Source organism: Camelus dromedarius, chromosome 3 (genome assembly GCF_036321535.1).
Source record: "Camelus dromedarius isolate mCamDro1 chromosome 3, mCamDro1.pat, whole genome shotgun sequence".
Classification (NCBI taxonomy): Eukaryota; Metazoa; Chordata; class Mammalia; order Artiodactyla; family Camelidae; genus Camelus; species Camelus dromedarius.
This window is the reverse complement of record NC_087438.1, coordinates 64,282,360-64,305,471: the sequence shown is the minus strand read 5'-3', so window position 1 is coordinate 64,305,471 and position 23,112 is coordinate 64,282,360. Positions and strand designations below refer to the sequence as shown.

Here is a 23,112-nt window from a genome sequence, read left to right as displayed (position 1 = left end):
AGCAGGAAGTATAGCAGTTGGCTGTGCAGAAGATAATTAAGGTGTAGAATGGAGTGGCAGAAAGAGTTGACCAAGGGAACATTTTTGAAATATAATTGATAGGACTTCATGTTTGCACAGTTGGAGCCAGGTGTATTTGGTGCTAGGTTTTCTATCTTAGGTAGCTAGGCATTTATTAACGATGCCTCAGAGTCACATCCAGAAGAAAAAGGAGGAGAAGCAAGTTGGAGGAAGAGAGGGCTTTTCATTTACTGCCATGAGACACCTTTTGTCTTGTTCTTGCATGTTGGCATTTAAACTTTATATGCAAAACTGTCTCCACAATAGTCTTTGAAGGCAAAGAATATAGTCAAACATCATTCTATGTTCTCTATAACTTAGTTCTCTGCTGGACATTCAGTAGGGGGTTAAAAAACAGTGAATGAGTAAAAAGCTGAATGAAGATGAGATAAACTTTGGGTGTTTTGGGTATTATGGGAGCGTTGAAAATTATTAGTATATGCTAATTTCCTTTTCAGAAAAAGTACTATTGCCATGGTTTTCTCCCAAGAATACCAAGTGTTAGATTAAAAGTAGTAGTAGAGTTTATGATCTAGAGCTGTTTCTTGTTCTTGTTAAAGATACCTACAGATTTTACTGGCTCTTAAGAGTTGATAGGACATTCACACAAAGTTGATACCTGATAGAAACACTAAAACCTTACTTTGGTTCTTTGGTTTTTTTCTGGCTTTCCTTTGAAAGAAATAATAGAGTTCTAGGGGTGGGAGGAACCCAAATGAAAAGTACTTGTAATTCACAAAAGTAAAAATTACAGAATTATTCCAAAAGAAGTATATATAAGCATTTAAGTCTTAAAAGATTTCTTTATTAAGCATAATAAGGTTCATCGTAAAAGCTGATGAGGGTATGGATATGTGTGCTGCCAGTTTTATAGTTGTGGATACATAAAAACACTAGAAGTATTTTTCAGCAAAATCCCAAATGTTTAGCATCAAGCTAACATCTGTTACACAACCTTCTCTTTCTGAGATTGTTAGATCCTCAAAAATTCAAGTCCTCCAAAATGAGATGTTTTCCTCTACATATGCCCAAATTTGGGGGATGATAGAACTGTCTAATCTATTTAAACACTTATTGGCAGAAGTATTCATGGCAAGGAAGATAACATCAATAAACAAGTTAGTATATTATGCCTTTTTCTGACAAGTCTTTTCTTAGTGTTGTTTTTTTTTTTTTGGTTTTGGGGGTTTTTTGTTTTGTTTTTATTTTTGCACTTTTTAATGCAGTTTCGTTTTCTTTGGGGAAGAAAGAGCATATTTGGAGACTCACTAAAAGACAAATGGTCAGAAGAGTTAATACAGATAAAATCTATCATGTTCTTAGGTCTAACAAATACTGTTTTGGTGAAATAGTAGAGATGACAGTTATTAAGTAATATAATAGTACTGAAAGCAGACAAGTCAACCTGAGCACAATCTACTTGCTAATCTCTAATAACCATTAATAAACACTAGCAGTATATACATTAATAATATATATTATTATTTACAAAAATCAGGAAGACCCTATTTGGCATTTGTAAATAATTTGACCCTTTATAAAGCACTTTAAATTGCAAGATGTCTTTTAATTTTCACTTCTTTTTTTTTTTAAAGAAGAGGAAAATTAGGCTCATAGAACTCATAAAACTTTTCTCTGCCTCAGAGCAACTTAATAGAATAACCAGGCTTTGTATACAGGTCTTTGTGTTCTAATTCCTAAAACCTTTCCTCTCATTTATAATAGCTCTTCTCATCACCTGCCTCTAAATAACTGCTGATATTTAAATAATTTCTTACATTTACAAAGCACTTGTACATATTTTACCTAATAATCAAAACAGTCCTTGGTGAAATATCTATTAGCCCATTTTAAAGATTAGAAAACAAAGGTGCCAAGTGGTAAGTATTTTTGGCTGACGTTAAATAGCCGATATCAAGCCTGCCCTTTCATCATCAGAATTTGCATCTTGTAACACAAAGGTTGATTACAGGGTCTAATTACAAAAAGGAGTGGTCCATGTACATAAGAACTGGGAAAAGAGAATTTTATTTGCTTTCTTTTGCCTCAGGTTATTTTCTATACTGTATGTGTATTTGGAAAGGCTATCAGTGATAATGAAGTGATCTTGTACAGAAGCAATTTAGCAGACAAGCCAAGGCTGAGTAATCAGTGTTGTGGGAGTCCCAGAAAAGACGTTTGGGGAGTACTGAATTTCGTACTTTTTCAGCGGCAGTTAAATGTTGCCATTTAGTGGGCCCTGAGTATTTCTAGATCCATTTTGGTTTGGGCTATTGCAAAATCAAAATCCCAGAATTAAACCCAGGGTTGTAGTTCAGTTCAAAAACAAACTATAATAAAGCTTTGGTATGACCAGAGGATCAACCTTCCTTTTCTGCTTAGTTTATCTTCCTGGTTGACTGAAGGCCAACTTAAATACTATAACCATGTATGGCAGTTTACCTGGGACGGTTTTGTTTATGCTTGTTTATGCCATGTAACTGTTAACAGCCCTCCCTTTCGCTCTCTAAAGTATCCCAGTTGGAATGATAAGCTATATGGTTACTTTAACCGTAAGCGTTTTCCCCCATTCTTGTTGAAAATATTCATAAGAACACCAAGTTTTCCTCACTTAGTAACTGCAGAGCAATGGCTTTAGTTGGCCTCTGTCTGAGCTGGCACCTTGGGAGCATCTGTTTGTGAGCATCCATGACCACTGCGTTGTGGAGGGGGAAATTGAAGGCTGGGGCAACTTCTGTCTATCTGGAGCCTCTCTCTACAGCTCACTTTCTCCCATACCCACTGTTCATGGATTTCTGGTGTTCCCTGGCTGCTTTCTTGTTTCTTTGTTTCTTTTGCTCAGTCTTACTGCTCTTTTCTCACTCTCTTCCATTGTCAGAGCCGAGGTCTCTTACCAAAGGAGGTGAGAAGGTGATCAGGGGTCAGATAGACCTCCAAGAGCACAGCGCCCAGAGCAGACAGCACTCGGGTCCCAGCTATTCCTGGCCTTTAGCAGTGGGAGTTCACAGATCTTTACTCTCCTGCCCAGCTGTTGTCATACTCTGCTGTGGTTGCTGATGGGTCTGTCTGTCCTACTCCAGAGTTACATCTACCCTCTGTGTATTCTTTCCACCCCATACTTCTGCTTAATTATAGCACCCATTTGCCAACTTGGGGTTATACATGGGTCATCATGGCCTCTCCAGTCTCTATTATGACCGTTTGGCTTTAGCAGGCAGTTTTTCCTTTTTCTTCTCTCTGAACTTGGTCCAAAGCACCTTTCCCTAATAACACTTTTGCTGACTAACAACCTGTCACTGACCAGCCTATTCACGTCTGCCTGTTGTTCAAGTACCAACTCTAGTGTAATCAGCTATGAACAAGGGGCAAGGAAGTTACATTTACATAGAATTAAGCATAAGCTGTTCTTGCTGTGGATTGGACGGGCACTATGACTGACAGAGTAAGTGGGTGATGCCCGTTGATTGTTACTGGTTTTCCCCATTCTGTGTGGTTTCAGTTTTGAACACATTTACTCAGTTGACCTCTAACTAATTAGAATATTACCTTAACAAGTGAATCCTTGAGTTTCATTGAACTTTGAATATTTCAGGGTCTTTTGAGTTCTGTTTTTTGAAAATTAAGTTTCAAAAACCTTTGATTTCCACTTGATGGCAATTTCACTGTGCAGATATTTCTAATGTCGTAGAAACTATGAGAAATGACTAAGGTGTGTTGAACAAAATTCATCACAGCAGAGCTGCAGAAAGATAAAGGCTTTATTTGGGGTCTTAGAATTGTAATTCGGGAGACAGATTTGAGTTGGAGTCAAAAATGTGTTCCAAGGAGAAGAAAAAAAAATGCGTTCATAAAGGAAGAAAACTCACAAGGTTGCAAAAGTTGTTTTGAAAGAATTACGATTGGTGCTGGCAAGCTGAAGCTATTCTTATCTATACATATTTGGTTGCTAAGGCTATCACTGGAAGAAGGTGGAAGTCTGGTACTGTGACAAGTTGCAGGTTTCTTGCAATGTCCTTAGAATATTTGTGGTTTGGCCCAGTTCAAAAATTTATGATTCTACGCAGTGAGAACATGAGTAAACCCTGCTTCCTTAATGGTCTCACAGCTTCATTTTAAATAGCCCTCTTAGAAATACTGACTCCATTTTGAATTTTCTTTTTCCATTGTAGAAACTGATAATGACTGAATAGAAATCCTCAATGATACCTCTTGATATCCTTAACAAGTTTGTTAAATTTTAAAAGTTGATAATGTAGAAGCTTTCATGAAGTTTTTCATTTTCATGAAGAGGATTTTGTTGATAGACAAAGATAGAGCTGTGCTGAGCATGGCCTGAGCATATGAAACAACTTAACCAACCTACAACCCACTGGGCATGGCAGTACTAGACTCACCCAAGACAGTCTCCTAGAATGCAGATGCACTTCTCCTTTTCTATACACTGCTACAGTAACTCCACTTCTTATTGATGATAAGAATCAACCAGCCCAGCTAACACAGTAACCTCGTTTTACCTGTAAGGGAAAATTTTTAAATGCCAGGCTAACTTTGAATGTATTAGCACTATTATATCTTCTGGTGGAAGCTTTCTTCACCAAGGTAAAAAGGCCTTCGAAGCTGCAGAACTGAAAGTCACAGGGAACCCTCATACTGATTCCCATATATATTCCCCAGATGTTTCATAATATAAGTAAGGAAAGTCTGGAAATTCTTTATGTATCAGCTTTTTCAAAGATGTGCTTTTATAATTAGCACAATAGGTCAAGCTGGGATGTGTTTTGAAATCACCTAAGGAACTGTAAGAAGAAAAATACTGATACCTGGGTCTTACGCCCAAAGTTCCTGGGTGCCTAGCCAAAGCTCTCAAGGCTGAAAACCACTAGTCTCTATAAAATGAGGGACAGAAAGGTTTGGTATGAGGAAATCTGACATCACCATACATGATAACTGTTCTAGTTTAAGCAAACTAGGAACAGTAGAGTAAAGGCTTCTTTAAAAATGGAGGCTTGCAGAAAGACAAAGAAAAATTATATATCACTTGTATATGGACTCTAAAAAAATGACACAAATGAACTTATTTACAAAACAGAAACTGACTCACAGACATGCTTATGGTTACCGGGGGTGGGGGGATGTGGAGGGATAAATTGGGAGTAAGAGATTTGCAGATACGAACTACTATATATAAAATAGATAAACAACAAGATCCTACTATATAGCACAGGGAACTATATTCAATACCTTGTAATAGCATATAATGAAAAAGAATATGAAAAGGAATATATTATTTATGTGTCTAACTCAGCCACTATGCTGTACACCAGAATCAAACACAACATTATAAACTGACTATACTTAAGTTTTAAAAAAAATGATGGCTTGATGGAGTAGAAGCTGTGGGTGCTCCAATCATTATAATCCTTCCAAATACTTCCTTTCACATTCTCTGGGTTCCTCTCTTGAACGGGTTTTTTTTTTTTTTTTTTTTAATGACTTTCCCATAAGTGACCTGCTAAGGCTATGAATTTCACTTATAATTTTTCAATTTGAAATAATGCATCTGCCTTTTGGCTTCAACAGTCCCCAAACTTTAATTGACTGTTGTCATAGAGACCTCCCTAAACCTCTGTGTCTAGGACTCTGAATTTTAAAATTTGAAATTATTTCTCTTACATTCCCACCAAAAGTGTACAAGGATATCTTCTCAATGTTTTCACCAGCATTTGTTATCTTTTTATTTTTTCCATAATAGCCATTTGAACAGCCATGAGGTGATATCTCATGATGGTTTTGATTTTCAGTTGCCTGATGGTTAGTAATGTTGAACACCTTTTTGTGTACTGTTGACCATTCATATGTCTTCTTTGGATAAAGATCTATTTAGATCCTTTGACCCTTTTTTAGTTAGTTTTTTGGGTTTTTTTTTTGCAATTTAATTGTATGAATTCCTCATACTTCGGATATTAACCCCTTATCAGGTGTCTGGTTTACAAATATTTTCTCCCATTCTGTAGGTCGTTTTTTCATTTTGTTGATTATTTCCTTTTTGAGGTAGAAGTTTTTTTATTTGATGAAGCCCCACTTGTCTGTTTCTGCTTTTGTCACCTCTGTTTTTTTGGTGTCATATCCAAAAATTTATTGCCAAGACCAATGTCAGGGAACTTTTTTCCTATGTTTTCTTCTTGAAGATGTACAACTTCAGGTCTTAACATTAAAGTCATTAATCCATTTTGAGTTGATTTTTGCATATGGTGTAATATAAGGGTTTAATTTTATTCTTTTGTATATGGATAAATAGATTTACCAACACCATTTATTAAAGAATCTGCCTTTTCCTCACTTTATGTTCTTGAGGCCCTTATAGAAGATTAGTTGACTGTATATGTGTGGGTTTGTTTCTGGGCTCTTTATTCTGTTCCACTGATCTATTTTTATGTCAATGCCCTGCTGTTTCAGTCACTATAGCTTTGTAGTATAGTTTGAAATCAGAAAGTGTGATGCTTCCAGTTATGTCCTTTTTTCCTTAGGATTGCTTTGGCTATTCGAAGTCTTTTATGGTTCCATATGATCCAACAATCCCGCTTCTGGATATTTGTGCAAAGGAATTTAAATCAGGATATCAAAGAGATGCATACCTTCACTCTCGTGTTTATTGCAACATTAGTCACAATAGCCAAGATATGAAAACAACCTAAGTGTACGTTGATGGATGAATGGATAAAGAAAATTTGGTATACATATACAATGGAATATTATTCAGCCTTAAGAAAAAGGGAAAATCTGCCCTTTGCAACCACACGAACATACTTGGAGAACATTATGCTAAGTGAAATAAGCCAGACACAGAAAGACAAGTACTGTATGATTTCATTTATATATAGAATCTAAAATAGTCAAACTCATAGAAGGAGAGAGTAAAATTGTGGTTGCCGGGGGTTGGGGGGAGGGAAAATGGGAGGAGAATGGTCAAAGTGTATAAAATTTCAGTAATGCCAGATGAGTAAGCTTTGAAGGTCTACTATATAGCATAGTGCCTATAGCTAACAATATCATATTCTATACTTAAAATTTTCTCACATTAAGTGTTCTTACCACACACACATACAAATGATAATAATAATAAAAGGGGTGGGAGGAATCTTGGGAAGATGATGGATGAGTGTGTAGCCTTGATAGTGGTAATGGTATCACAGGTGTATACTTGTTCCTAAATTCATAGAGTTGTGTGAATTACATATGTACAGCTTTTACACATCAATCCTACCTCAGTATAAAGTGGTTTAAAAATAGCAACACCTAGCTAAACGTGGGACATGGCAGTTTAGAGAGAAGAAATTTATCTTTGAAGTTCCTATACTAGTCTCTAAATAAATGTTCTATCTGAAAAAATGATTAAAAAATGTTTAAAATGATGAAGCTTGTTTTAGATCTCTATGGGTGCCTAGTACTTCAGACACATCTTCCCTAATATTTTCTTATATTTGGGAACTTAATAAACATTTTAAAAAGATCCTTTATAGCCATAAAAATTATATTTCCAGTATCCCTCCATAATCGCCTACCAGTTTTCTTCTTGGAACCATTCCAGTAAGCTTGAGGGGAGATGTATCTCTAGATCTACTTAAGTTCTTGACTTTCTTTTTTCATTGAGGTGTGGGGGTCTCCTTGGAGGTTGACTCAGGGTTGCCCTGAAACTTGTTCCTCCTCTCTTTTCTGCTCCCTCCTGCTAGCATCACCAGCCTCCCAGGAGCTCAGCCCAGACTCCTATGTGACTAATCTGTCCATTTCCCATATCTCCTACATCTTGTCAGTTGAATATTTCAGTTGATTGACTGTCCTCAATATCTCTCAAATTCATCTTTTATTTCCATTACCACTGACCATATCAGGCCCTTGTGATTTAAAGTGGACTGTTGTAAAACCTTTTAAACAATTCCTATATCCACAGGATTTCTCTATTCTCATCCATCCTACAGAGAGGAAAGGCCAGGTTTTCTTCTACTTTGAAATCTCAGCCCTTAGTCCAGAGCAGGAAACATGAAAGACAGACAATAAATGCTTATTAAATGAGTCCTGGCTATATTGTCTCTCTCTTCAAGAGCCTGTGGTCTCCTGTTGCCCACAAGTTGAATCTCTCCTCAGCCTGGTGTCACTGTACATCAATCAGTTTTCCCTTCCATGTGATTTCCCACACCATCCAGTGATGCACCCTCTTGTGACTAGTCACCATTGGGTTCATGTTAATTTTTTTTAACATTTTTTTATTGAGTTATAGTCATTTTACAATGTTGTGTCAAATTCCAGTGTAGAGCACAATTTTTCAGTTCTACGTGAACATACATAATATTCATTGTCACATTTTTTTTCGCTGTGAGCTACCACAAGATCTTGTATATATTTCCCTGTGCTATACAGTATAATCTTGTTTATCTATTCTACATATGCCTGTCAGTATCTACAAAATTTGAACTCCCAGTCTATCCCTTCCCACCCCCCTCCCCCTTGGCAACTGCAAGTTTGTATTCTATGTCTATGAGTAGTCTGTTTCTGTTTTGTATTTATGTTCTTTTTTTTTTTTTTTTTTTTTTAGATTCCACACAGGGGCTCATGTTGATTTTTCCATCCTCCTTTCTTCCAAATCTTCACTTGTCAAAGTCTTGCTTATATTTTCAAACTGCTCTATTGTCATCTCTATGAGGCCACCTCAGATTCTTTTCCCAACTTTCTTCCCTGTTCTCCCAATGATTTAATAACTCCATTGTATCACAGTCTGGTCTTAAATTATAGCTCTTGAGTGGATGGGGTTTAATTTTCAATACAATTTTGATCAATTGGTAATATTGCACTTGAGCAGTGTATTGAGAAGGATTCTCTTGAAGGAAGATGCCAAAACAGATGAGATGCCATACATGGTCACAGGAGAGGAAAGAGAACAAAGTGCCCATGGAGTAGTCAAACTTTGTTATAGATCCTCATGTGTGTGTCTACTCAGCTGAATCAAGTGCCCTTAAAGACATTTTCTATCCTCATAGCCTCTACCACAATTTCTGTTCAATTTGATCCTTAAACACGCTATTCCCTGGAGCTAAAAGTTTACAATCTAAAATGGCAAATGTGGCATTTGAGATATAATGTGAGAATGGACAAGAAAGTTATCAAGTGCTGATGAAATGGTCCTTGACGATTGAGTAGGAATACAGGGAGAAAAAGTTGGAGAAGGTGGTAACATCCAGAGGAAGTGAAATCAGTATCTTGGATAGTTGTCTGCACTCCTGCATTTATTACAGCATTATTCACAATAGCCAAGGTTATGGAAATAACCTAAGTGTTAGGAATAAATAAAGGAAATGTGATCTATAAATACACACACACACACACACACACACACAATGGAATTATTATTCAGGCTTTAAAAAGCCAATAGATGTTTAAGTCCAGTAAAGTTTTTTCTTAACTAGGTGTTGAATTCTAAAACAGCAAAAGTGAAAAATCTAGTATAGTTAAAATTACCTTTGAAAATTCTTTAACTTGCGCATATAGTATAATATGCATTTTTAAATGTTAAGCCAGGGACTCTATAAATTATTCATTCTAGGCTTCAAGAAGCAGTGAGTAGAGCAAGAAAGCTATAAAAAAATACAGATTCTGAGCATTCAAACTTAGAATTCTGTCTTTAAGATACTAGAGGAGGGGGTAGTGTGGGTAGAAAATTTCTACTTTCCTATAGATTTTATTCCATTGTTTAGAAAGTAGTAAATCTATCTACTTTTAATATTTATTAGTGGATTTACTTATTTTGAAACAGTGTCTATAAAAGAACCTCATGAAAGGCTTAGAGCATACTAAGAGCTTAACAAATGTTTTCTGGATTTTAATTTAAATACTGCTTATTCATTAGACCCACATACAAACTGTTCTTTGAAAAGTCATTCAAAAGACATTGGTTGGCTTCCTCTCTTTTCAAGTGGGCATCTTCTGTTTGGCCCAGTGAAGAGCTGTCACTGTCCTGCCATTTATACAAGTTTAAAGACATCTTACGTGGTACTGGAAATGTGTTTTGAAGAAACAATATTTTTTGCCCACCATACTTGAAAATCAGTAACATCCTGTGCTGACTAGGTATGAGAAATAGGCAATTGCATACTTTTAATAGGAGTGTGAACTATTTAAACCTTTTTGGAACCATACATCCTAGAAGAGAAATGAAAGCTTAAGTCCTTGTAGCTTAAGTGCTTGTAGTGGCAAGTGCTGTAACCAACTCATATGTTCATCAACAGGGAAGTCATTGAAGAAATTATGTAATCCCACACTGTGGAAAATAATGTACCTCAAAAAAAAAATCTAGATAGATCCATATGTACTGATTAGAAAAGTGTCCATGATATGTTTCTTAAGTTAAATAAATTATAAAATAATTACCAAAGTATACTATTATCTTTGTTAGAAACAAACAAAAACGGAAAACTGAACTGCAGGAAGATTAATCTATATATGCATGTATTTGTTTTTATAAGACCTTCAAGAGTGTGGAAGGATATACCCTAAATAGTTATAATTGGTAACCCCAAGGAGGTGGGGTAATTGGATGTTTTAGGGAAGAGCAAGACAATCATTTTACCTTTTACTCCTCTGTTGTTTGGAAGCTTGATCCAAATTCATGGTGAAAGGAATGAAAAGAAAAAAACAATGAGGGAGTTGTAGCATGGAAATGGGTTGGATGGGATTTGGCAGCTCTTTGGATGTGGGAAGAGGGAAATGATTGTAGATTTCCAGCCAGAGTGGCTGAGAGAAGAGTGCTGTCATTCATAGAAACAGGGGTATCATGAAAAAAATTCTTTTTTTTTTTGTTTCAAGAGGAGAGATGATGAGTTTAGGTTATCAGTCAAAGTTGTGCTGCTTCTTATTTTAACCGACAATTGCTCCCATAGGAAATCTCATCTGGGTCTTGAAATGTTTAAAAAAAAAAAAAAAAGCTGCTTTTTAGCTTTATTTCTATAGAACTAAAAGAGCCAGAATGTATCTAATATTTTACCTTATCCATGTATATTATTCCAAAACAAAAGTACATTTGATTTTGAATTGGAAAAAAAATAAGAATTTAAAGTCATCTCAAATATGTAAAGAAAAGTTTTCCTGTTGTATTCAATGTGGCAGAAAGTATAAAACAGGACATGTAAAATTTTTACTATATGTTTCTCATATGTTATTTTAATATAGTTTTTCCTCTTGCAAGTTTATTTATAACCCAATGCCTAGTGTGTTGTTGCTAAAGATATTCTATAGAGGTAGCCTTGCAAAGATTTTTAGTTCTAGAAATAGCTTGTGCACTTTTATTCCATAGAAAGCAGTGCCAGAAATTTAGTCCTTTTGAGAGTTTGTTTCTCACAAATACTGTCAAAATGCTGGTGAATTTATTTCTGAATAATTATATAATATTTTATGTTGGGACTGAAATAGACATGGCAATCCATCAATATGAGCCCCTTTGCTAATAAGTGAGTTAATAAAGTCACCTGAATAAGTCATTTTAATTTTTAACTCAGTTACGTGGAAATCGACTGCTCTCACATACCTTTATTCTCCATCTGTCGCTGACTTTTTTACTTGAGACACTATTTCTGTGTTTGTCTTCCTTAGTTGAATTATGTAGGGCTTTCTATGGGAAATTTTTTTTGTATTTTATTTATTATTTTAATCTGCATTAAAACAAGAATTCCTGTAACTGCTATGTCTTTATTTTGAGTCTCAAGAATTTCGTGAATTTCAAAACCTTTAAAGAACTAGGTGATTATGATACTGTCTGAATTCACAAGATGATTTATTATATTCACTAATTCTTAGAGTGCATGCTAAGCTACGTATGGTCCCCCATTGTAGGAAATAGAACAGAGATAATAAATTTAATATTTTGTGTATTTCTTGTTTTTTTTTTAGAAAATAAATACTACTGGAACCAGTAATGCAGATGTCCCTTTGTCCGATCCCGGAATGTACCAATTGGACATTACATTAAAAAGGGGTCAAAGTTTAGCTGCCCGAGATCGAGGAGGTAAGAACGTATGAACAACATCACCTGGAAGCTTATTCTATGTGTTTCTGATAAACTTTGTTTTTCTTGTGATTTCTTAAGTTAAAAAAAAATCAAGTATAATATAAATTTTAGAGGGTTGGGTTCAATGATGTGGCTGGAAATGTTTTCTGACTTCTGTGACCATGGAGGAAGAGGTTATGATGCAGGTTCAAAAACTGTGAACTAGTCCCAACCCAGCTAGCAAGGTCCCTACCAAACTGCTGACAAGTTAGACTCTGCATTTTATGTAATTGGTGACATAATCAGCTAAGTAGATGAGGCACATCTTTGAAGCTATATCAGAATTCACCTTTTCACAGAACTGAAATTCTTTTTGCTGCATACATCTGCTCCATTAAATCTGCTGCAATTGCAGAATTCTGGACTAACATTTCACCCAAACATTGGAGAGTCCCAACAAGTGATTTTCTGAGATGTGGTTGGACCTGGCAATAATCTCATGGTGGATAAAACGGGTCTTTGTAAGCCAGGATGAAGGAAAAGACAAGGCAAATACTCTTTAGTTCCTGGATTCCAAATCCCAAGGCAGTCTCCTCATGAACTAGCCTGGGATACATTAGGTATTCCTTGAGTCCTGATGAGCAGCAGGGCCAGGGATTGACCCTGAACTGACTGTGTAGCATCCTTTGCACATTTTGAAATATCACCTCTTTGGGATGTGAAGATCTGAGGTCTTGAGGGCCCACAATCTCAAAGGAAGTTGAATTTGAGTGCACCTTCTCCCATTAGGAAGGAGGAGAGTCCAAAGCATTTAAATCATTGTCAGACAACCTGGAGAGTCTCCTGGATCACATGTTCTTATTTTTCTACCCCACCCTATTTGACATCCATACTTAAGGAGTGGAAGGAACCAAATTAGGACCATAGGGTGTAATTTTGATCTCCTGTCTCTACAAAAATAAAATAGAGAAAATGATTAATGTAACAGTGGCTTTTTTAAAATTAGAAATGATACAAGTAATATTTTTAATATTTAAGTAAAAACTACCAAGTATCAGAACAGTCTTAATGAATGAAGGTATGATTGGAAATGTTAAAATTTAAAGGGGAAAATTTCAAAATTAACCATCTGGCTTAGCAGCTGAGGACAAATGTTTATCATATTGAACTCCTGGTCTCAGAAGAAGTTATCATTAAATTGGAGGGAAAAATAATGCTATTAACAGTATTATTTTGCTATATTTATATAACATTTTTTAGTCTTCAGAACTATCTTAATTACATTACATCATTTTATCTAAAGCAGAATTGAATCACGCATCAGGAGATCAAAATTCTAGTCCTAGATATGCCATCCCAACAATATTAAATACATATAATTACTTATTGTAGCATTTTTTGTAGTTGTAAAATGCCGATAAATAGAAGAGGTGGTTAAACATGGTACGTCCACATGATGAAATACTATGCAACTGTAAAATTAATAAGGAAAATCTCTAGGAATTGATATGGAAATAGTTACAGGTTATATTATTAAGAGAAAAAGCAAAGTGTAAAGAGTATCAACATTATGGAGTGTTTTAGGTAAGAAAGAAGGGAGTATAAGAAATTACGCATTATCTGCTCATTTCTTCAAAAGAAGTATCAGTGGTAAAATCCAGAAACAAGTAAGATTGATAACACACGTAATATAGGTAAGAACACATGTCAAGAATGTAGGATGGGAATGGGACAAAAATGGTGAGGAAGTGATATTTCCCTGAGTAAACTTTCCTATATAGTTCTAACTCTTTAACCATGGCAATACTACAGAAAGAAATGAATGAGTGTATGAATGGATGGATGGACGGATGGACAGACAGACAGACGGACGGATAGATAGATAATCTACCAGGATGTGGGAATATTACTATACACATACCTCAGGGGGATGGGGAATAAAACAACTTATCTAAGTGATTAAGTGAAGCCCTGTTTGGATTATACAGTATAAAACTCAAGACAAAAAGATCTATACATAAAGTACTGTGGCCCATGATTTTCAAATCTGAAATTACTAATGTATATACTAGGAATGAGCAACTAAGTAATTACATTGTGGATAAGGAAAGCCAGGTTTTTTACTGTTGGAGAAAGAAGTTACAAATGTGGAATGGGACAGGGGGTTGCGGGGAAAGCTAGAATGCCCCTTGTGGTGTTAGAAAAGTATCAGTATGAACTAACAGTTTTTAATATATATACAGATAACACAGAAATTAAGATGGATAGAGATGTGTGTGTGATCTCTCTGCTGAGAGGGTCTAAAAGCCACCACAAAGGTGTAATGACAAAGTAGAAATCCATGCACTGTGGACCCAGGTCTTGGTTTCTAAATACAGTTTCCCCAATAAAAAGAAGCAGGGCTCTGGAGAAATGGTTGATTGCAGATCTGAGGCAGGGAAAATACAGGATGAGCCTGGAACATTTTGCAGTGCCAGGAAGTAAGAAAGAACTCAAAAGTTGATGGCAGAATGTCAAAACTAAATAGGAGCCAACTTAAAGGAGCTCTTAATGATCAAAGCTGGGACCATTTCAGCAACAATAAAAATAGTGATAATAGCGGATTATAACCCATAGAATAATATAAATATCTATGAGTTCATAGTGGTAAATACATAATTGAATAACTAAATAAGTGTGGGATAAGGCACACTTTTTCCTTATGGTAGAATTCCAATGAACAAATGTAGATGGGAAAATAGAAATAGAAAATCATCTTTTAATAAACACCACAGTGATAATTGTTATGGGCAAAAATCATCAATTGATGCTAAAATGATATGTGTAAAATTATGATGAGAAACAGGATATCGGCATCATTTCAAAGTGTTTTCCCACAAGATACATATGAATTACAAAGGTGAAAAAAAGTAAATTTACAGTAAAGAAATGTGGAAGACACTATGTTAACCAAGTCATCAAAGTTAACATCAGCAGTAATGAGACAGACAGACATCATGATACAACACATTGAGAAAGGCTCATCCTGTCCATACCATTCTTGTATACAAATGCATGAAGTCAGCGTCATCATGGGGAAAACATCAGGCAAACTCTGCCAAACATATAATGTCAGTTATCTGTGCTAAGTAACACTACCCTTTGGCCAGGGTGTTCAGTCTTGTTCCACCCGTCCACGTCTGCACAGTTGTGAGTCTGGATTGCACTGTACATGCACCACTGTCTTTCTTATAGCAGAAAATTATTCTCTGTAGAAGTCTCTGTCCAAAATGGGAATTTTTAAAGATAAAAGGAGAGGGTCATGTTCTTAAGCAAAAGGGGAGAGAAAATACTACTTTGTGGAAGTGAAGAATATCCCAAAGTGTTTAAAGTACAAACTGTAATCCAGCTTCACAATTTTACTCAGTTGCCTGGCATTTATGAAGTTTTTATTTGGTAGATATGAGAGGAGATATATAAACAGAGAAAACAACCTGAGTTAAGTTTAGGATTGATTAAAATCTATCTTAGACCCACTAATAAATAACAGATGGTGTTAGGCAGGTGATTGGATAGACAGTACTAGATCACTTTAGAATTGTGAATTTTTACATATGTGAATTTTATATATTTATATATAATTTATATACCTATAAGATAATTAGATGGAGATGAATAATTTGAAGTAAGAAAACAAACCAGAAAGCACTGCAGTCATGTGGGAGTGATAGTTTTGATGGCTTTAACTGAGATAATGAATGTGGAACTGGAGAAGGAAAAGAAAATGGGAGAGATGGTTCAGGGATGTCCAGTAGCACCTGAGACTTGAGTGAGGAGGTTCCAAAAAACTGTTGAGATTTTTGAGGCTCATGGTGACAGCAGCCTTGTGAATTTTGGGAAAAGGTGAATGTGAGTAAAAATATTTGTATAATTATCAGAATTAGCAGAAGTTGCACTCTTTTCATTTATTGTGTTGATGCCATCACCTACTGCCCAGCAAAACCATAATGCCTGTGCCTTTTATATCACCTTTGCACAAAATAAAGGAAAGGAAAACTCATTTCCACCATCACCACCATTGCTAGAAGGTTGTTTGAACTTTGCATCTTCAGAATCTTTACACATGGTATGCACTGAGGTAGGCTTAGCTGTCAGAACTGGCCATCATTTTTCCATTTTTATAACCTGTTTTAGAGAGCAACCAGATAGCTTTTTGGAATGCTACTGCCTTTTCCCCAATTTTATTATATCTGATTTAAGTAGCCTGATGGACTAAAATACTTGTGACCTTGGGGAGTCTGACACATATAATTTCAAAGCCAGTCTCAACATTTTATTAGCAGTGCTTTGAGCAAGATGTGCAGTCTCTCTGCTACAGTTGCAGGGTTCCAGATTTAGCAAATAAAAATTACAGGATGCCTAGTTAAATTTGAATTTCAGATAAATAAACTATTATCTTTTAATATAAATACATCTTAGGAATCTAATCCACAGTGTAACGAATATAGACAATAATAGTGTACTATAATTATGTGATGTGATAAATATCACCATAGTGACAATCATATCAATATATAAATAATGTATATCAAAGTAACATGCTGTACACCTTAAACTTACACAATGTTGCAGGTCAAATTCAATAAAAATAAATAATAGAAATACGTACATACATCTCATGTACTATTTGGAGTATTCTTATACTAAAAAATTATGTATTGCTTATCTGAAGTACCAATTTAACTGAGTTCCTTGTTTTATCCAGCAGCCCTTTGACAATTGTCACGTCTACTTATCTTTTTTAATGCCATTTATATTTTAATTGGGTTGGGCTTTTCAGGACTGTATTATCATCTATCACATTTTGAAAGTAATGTCTTGACAGGATTATTTTGATTGTTAAAAAATTAAGAGCAATCTGCATAGATATGTCCGGGGATAGCAATTTTCTCCAATTTAATTTCTTGAAGGAGGATGTACTAATTTCCTAGGGCTGCCTTAACGCATTACCACAAACTTGGTGGCTTAAAATAGCAGAAATTGATTATCTCACAGTCCTGGCATCCGAAGGTCAAAAAAATCAAGTTGTGATAGGCATTTCTCCTTCCAAAGGCTCTTGAGAAGAATGCCTTCTTGCCTCTCCCAGCTTCTGGTGACTCAGGCATTCCTTGGCTTGTGGCAGCATCACTCCAATCTCTGCTTCCATCTTCATGTGCTTCTCTTCTGTGTCTCCATGCCTCAAACCTCCCTCTTCTTTCTTTTACACAGACAACAGTCATTGGATTTAGGGCCCATCCTATTTTTTTTTTGCAAAAAGCCTCTTTCCAAGTAAGGGTACATTCACAAGTACTAGGGGTTAGGACTTGGCTACATCTTTGGGAGAACTCAGGTCAAACCCACTACAGAGGACAGTTGCTTCTCTTCAAATACTAGGAACAAATTTAAATAATAAAAAAGTGGTCCGTGTGAACTTGTTTATTGTTGATACTATTTATAGTAGTGTTAAAGATTCTTGCATTTAACAGAATTAGAGAATTTCATTCATTCCACTCAGAAACCCCTAGAAATCTCATCTGTGAGTCTGATGCGTCAGAACTAAAAGAAAGTTTCCGGGTGTTCTGAGAATACTGTTTTCAGGCTGGATTAAGAATTTTAGAAACCTGGAGGATGGGAAAGGATTTAGACAGTTATCCCCTGCCAAACTTCACTTTTCCCATAGTTTAGTGAAACCTCACTGAAAATTTATACCAGTTATAAGACAGCCAGATCTGAGAAAATGAATTGGAATGCACTTTTTTCCTCAAAAATAAATTCAATTAGATAAAACTGAAACATATTCTGTAAACAAATCCCTTTTCAAGGGGAAGGGCCTGCCAGCAATTTTATCGTTAGAGAGTGATTTAGGAAGGCTCTTCAAGAGACAGTTATACTGTGAGTGGATAAGCATAGTAGTATTTCTAGTGTGTATTATGTATCAGGGATACTGTTTGTTTACACACACGTCCTATAATCTTAACAGGACTGGCTGTAGGAGCAGCTGCCACCCCACATGTTCATTCACTGTTTGGTGTTCAGGGTCCTCTTTGATTCTGACCCTTGGGAATTTCCTTTGTGGTAGGTTGGCCACATATCCTGATTTGTCTGGGACAGTTCTGTTTTATTACCTTGTGACTGGCATAATTGTTAATATTGCTTTATTTCACTATCACAAGGCTTCCAATTTCAGAGATACAGCATATACTGATGCTTCCTAGAAAAGAAATCTTAATATTATTAAAGATCAGAAAATTAAGCATCTTGTATATTACTTTTTTTCCCCAGAAGGAAAATGCACCTTATATCACAGAGAAGGGTGTGTACCTGAGGAGCTATGAGATACTTTTCTTGACAACCCCTTCTTTAGGTTTACACAGCTTTTAACAAGCTATTTTGATCAACTAAAGGTCTGTCACATTGCATCTCTGTGCTTCGATTGTGAATTGAATGTGTTGCTAGTCATTGATTTTTGCATTTCTTACAGATGGTGGAATCAGGTACAGGCTTGTTTTACCCAGTACAGACACAATCATATACACAGATGTTAATGTTTGCCTTTCACCAGTTTCCTGCTATTGGGAAAATTTTTTTAATCATAGTGACTCAGTTTTAATAATAACTATTTCACACAATCTGTGATCTTAAGCTTCTAATATGTATATCATATGTACCCACACATATACACATGTATATACATATGTTATATATGTATATTTATGCTTTTGCAGAACATATGTGTTCTGTTCTGTTTTTCCTGTTTTATTTTCATAGATGTAAAAAAAAAAAGTCACTCAATGACACATAAAGATTCCCTTGGTATATGTTAATACAACTAGGGCCATCCAATTACTAAACTTTGAGAATGAACTCCTACCTTGAGATTTTGTAAATGACTCCCAAGACTGTATCTTTGTCCTCAAAAACTTTATACTGGACTTAACACTTCATCTATTCAGAGCCAGAAGCGAAGGGTCAGGTGGCTCTTCTCTGGGCTGTCTGCAGCACTACATACATGGAGTTAATCCTTTCTTCAAAATTCCCAAGGTTTGCCAAGAGGTACCATCCTTTACCAATGTAAATCTGGAACTCCTTGAGCCACAAGTACTACATCAATTTCCTAAGGAGACTGAAGATGTTTCTACTATGAAATGCAGTTACATTACACCTAACAAAATTAGGTTCACTTTTAAATGTGCTATTTCTTCTGTTGTTATGGTTACAAATTTGCTTTGCTTAATTATATTTAGATAGGAAGAAGGAACAATTTTTATTTAACCCATGTAAAAAACTACATTGCCATCAAAAGTAAAAGGACCCATGAAAGATACTGTGTACGATATCTGACTCTGTTCTGAGTTGTAGACAGATATGGCCAATCAGTCTGGATTATATTTCCTTTAGAATCTGCATAGACTTTTCCAATGGTGGGAGTTTATGATTTGAAATAGATGAATTTGATTGAGAATAAGTACAATTTAATTCAACATCTGTTAACAAAGGATGATTTGAAGCTTAACTCATTTTAAAAATGCATCTCTGAGCTCCATTTATTAGAGACATTGTCCTTAAATTCACCTGAGATTAATTAGCTTATATTCATGGTTTTCCATATTTAGATTTCTTAAAGGATATAGTCCTTCTTGGTATAGGCATAAAGTAAATTTTATGTGTTCGTGACTTTCAATGTATTTTGCCTATATGGAGAAATATTCTTAGAAATTTAGTTGTGCATTCCCTGAAATTATATGAAGATTTTATGACGTATACAAAATTACCCCTTCCATAAATTTTGAAAGGTCAGTTGGTACAGTACACCAATTAAGAATGAGTTTACATTTTTAGTACAACTGTTTGATACAGTCAAACCTGTATAAGGTTATAGGCCCAGGAATTAATATTATTTTAAAAGACAGCATTCACTCTAATTAGCCCTAATGTAGTCTTTTGAATTTGGAGTTAGAGACTAAAAATGTCTACAAGTGCTTTATTATGTCCTTATCATAAAATAAACTATTAAATAATAGCAATAATATTCTAAAGCAAATAAATGCAATTATATATGTCTCTTTGCTTTCACAAGGTGCTGTTTCCTTTTCTACTAATCTTGGGTTAGCAATCTACTTTCACAAAGTCACCTGTCTTTGGACCAAAATAGTTCTGGAAATCCCAGCTTTCAAGTTGCCTGGTTCAGTTGGTCAGGTATTTACTTTTGGTGGCAATCTCAGCTTACATTTGGAAACCTCACCCAGTTTATTCTTAGCTGCCTCAACAGTCTTCTCCACCAACTTCTGATTACTTTAAAATTACTTTATAATTTTTCCAAAAAGTACAATGTCTGTTCTTTAGCTAACAATGGGAACCGTTAGGCAAGCATGAAAGGAGAACAAAGGCCACATATTGATGGTAGATGGAATGCTTCTGGTTAATTCATTATAGAAACCAGTCATATCAGGATGAAAGAGAATAGAATCTTCTATTGGAAGTGATCACATAAGCACTGGGCAATAGGGTAGTCAGGTGATTACCTCGAGGGGAAAAATACATTATGGACAGTGAAGACATTGGCAGATCTCTAAAGACTTGCAGTCAACACTGTAGAGCATACACCAAAATCATCTCCGGTTGATCAAAGTATTTTAAAACTACAAAAAATTCTTCCTAGAAGTAAATGTATTGATAGCCCTTGTATTATTCCTTATGCATGATTATGAATGTGCTTCCACTCACCCCAATAGGGCCTGGAAGAGCAGGTCAAAGAATAATATTTTATCAGTGCAAAACTGACCTTGGGTAAGTTGAGCTTTTCCTTTTGTTTTAAAACTTTTCCCTATCCCCCCAAAGAATATTCCATGCCCATAATGACCTTCTAGACTCAACCAAACATCAGACTCACAACTGTCCAGAGCCATGCTTGACACCTCTTTAGGAGGATATAGGGCAGGAACCACGGGTCAACAGCAGGACAGCCTCAGCTATCCCTTGTTGCAGTCTGTGAAGCCGTCCCGCAGCCATCTAGGACTTATCTTCTTTGGCTACCAGGTAACACAGTGCAGAAGGAAAAAAGACAAGATCACATTGAACAGGCGTGGGTAGACTCTCTGTTATAAAAGCCTCATTTCCACAAGAGCTAGTATCTCTTGTAACTACTTCATAGAGATAGTTTCCAGGGACATGCCCAGTTACAAAAATCATGATGCTCAGGAAGCCAAAGATCTCGCTTCCTAACAGGTGCTTCTGCTTCTCCTAGTCCAGATGAAATTTACCAACCAGGGCATCATTTTTACCATATGTTGCTTAGCAACATAGTTGACATACTATCTGTTGAGGGTTATGAGGGAAAAATAGAGTCAACCAAAAGTCCTATTCTCATGAAGAAGGCAGGAGAGGTTTCCCCACACCGGGGCAAGCATTGAGGAAGTTAAGAAAACACAGTGCATTCCTGTTCTGCCTTACTGTGTCAGGTGGCCGCTTCTTGCTCCAGTGCCACAGAAAGGGTTTCAAGATGAGGTGATTACAAGCCTTTTGGTGCTACCTAGCAACTCTCAAAGAAGCACCAAAGTTGGTGTGGATATAAAACATCCTGTCAGTTTTATTAGTTTAAATTTAGGACCTGACCTTGGAGAACAGCAAAATCAAAGAGAATTTTCAGACAAGCACACAGGCTCTCAAGGACGAGAGTCTTCTCTGTGTTTTTAGTCAAAGTAACAATGCTCTGTAGCAACAAAAGCAAAGGTAAAACAGCAAATAGTTTAGTGATTTTAAGTTGTCTAGACATGACCAATCCTAAGTATTCTATTTTTTTTCTAAATAAATGGCCATGGTCATAAGATACACAGCATCATAGTAAAAGCAGACTCTTTTGAAAGTATGTATTCGGTTTGAGTGAGGCAAGGCCTTCTTCCATCTATGCAAGAAGCAAATAAAATTTTTACTGCCTTGTATTTTGAGAACAGGCTCTATACCGGTGACCATTTTTCTTTCTAAACTACCAGTTCTCTATTATACATAAACTTCTTTAAAAAATAATTTAAAATTTTTTTCATCTTAAATTTATTGAGGTATAATTTACATAGAGTAAAACCTATGTTTTGATGAGTTTGACAGACAAGTATAGTCATAACTACCATGAAAATAAAAATATAGAACATTTACATCACCTTAAAAAGCACCCCCATGTGATCCTTTATGGCTAATTCTCTCCCTACACACCTAGGCCCTGGCAACAACTGATCTCGTATATGTAACAAATAACTTAAAGTTACCTCAATATGTATACATTTTAAATATACACAAATGTATATGAAATAATGATAGATAATACATTTTAGAAATTGAATATAATTAATTTTATAAAGCATAGGACACTTCTTATTTTTTAACGGGAATAATTTTATCCTTTTATAACTTGAGTGCTAGTTGCATTGCACCTTTATTTACATGTTGACAAAATACATAAAATCTGCTCAGTGAGCCCTGATGTAAACTATGGACTTTGAATGATAATAATGTGTCAAGGTAGGTTTATTGGTACAAAGTACCGCTCGGTGGGGGAGGCTGATGGTGGGGGAGGCTGTGCTTGTGTAGGGAGAAGGCTTATACGGAACTCTCTGTACTTTCCATTCAGTTTTGCTGTGAACCTAAAACTGCTCTAAAAATAACTCTTTTTAAAAAAAAAAAACAAACAAAAAAGTACTATTCTGGTGATGAAGTACCTTTTCTCTGTCTTTATCTTAATTTATTTTAAGCATACAAACAGTACAATTACAATTGGTATTTAAAACTTAGCAGAATCCTAAAATTATCCTCAAGGATCTGAATGAAATAGCATGCAGCATTGTCTGAAGTTTAAAAAAAATAAAGGTACTACTTATTCTAATCCAATTAGTTACCTACATATTTATATCCTCACAATCTTAAATTTTAGTGTAATTAATGATCACTTGCCTGTTCTATAAGACAAGTTATACAAATTTTCTGGTTCATCGGGCTCCCTGACTTACATGAAC

At 35.6% G+C, this 23,112-nt stretch overlaps 1 protein-coding gene across 15 annotated transcripts in view; it reads left to right on the top strand.

Annotated features, from left to right (window-relative positions):
* MCTP1 (multiple C2 and transmembrane domain containing 1) overlaps positions 1–23,112 on the top strand; it is a 481,548-nt gene that overhangs the window by 196,718 nt on the left and 261,718 nt on the right. For all 15 annotated transcript variants that reach the window (XM_031448470.2, XM_064482485.1, XM_031448431.2 and 12 more), the window contains exon 2: positions 11,995–12,109. In XM_031448470.2, coding sequence (XP_031304330.1) covers positions 11,995–12,109 — 115 coding nt within the window. The remainder of the gene's footprint in view (positions 1–11,994; positions 12,110–23,112) is intronic.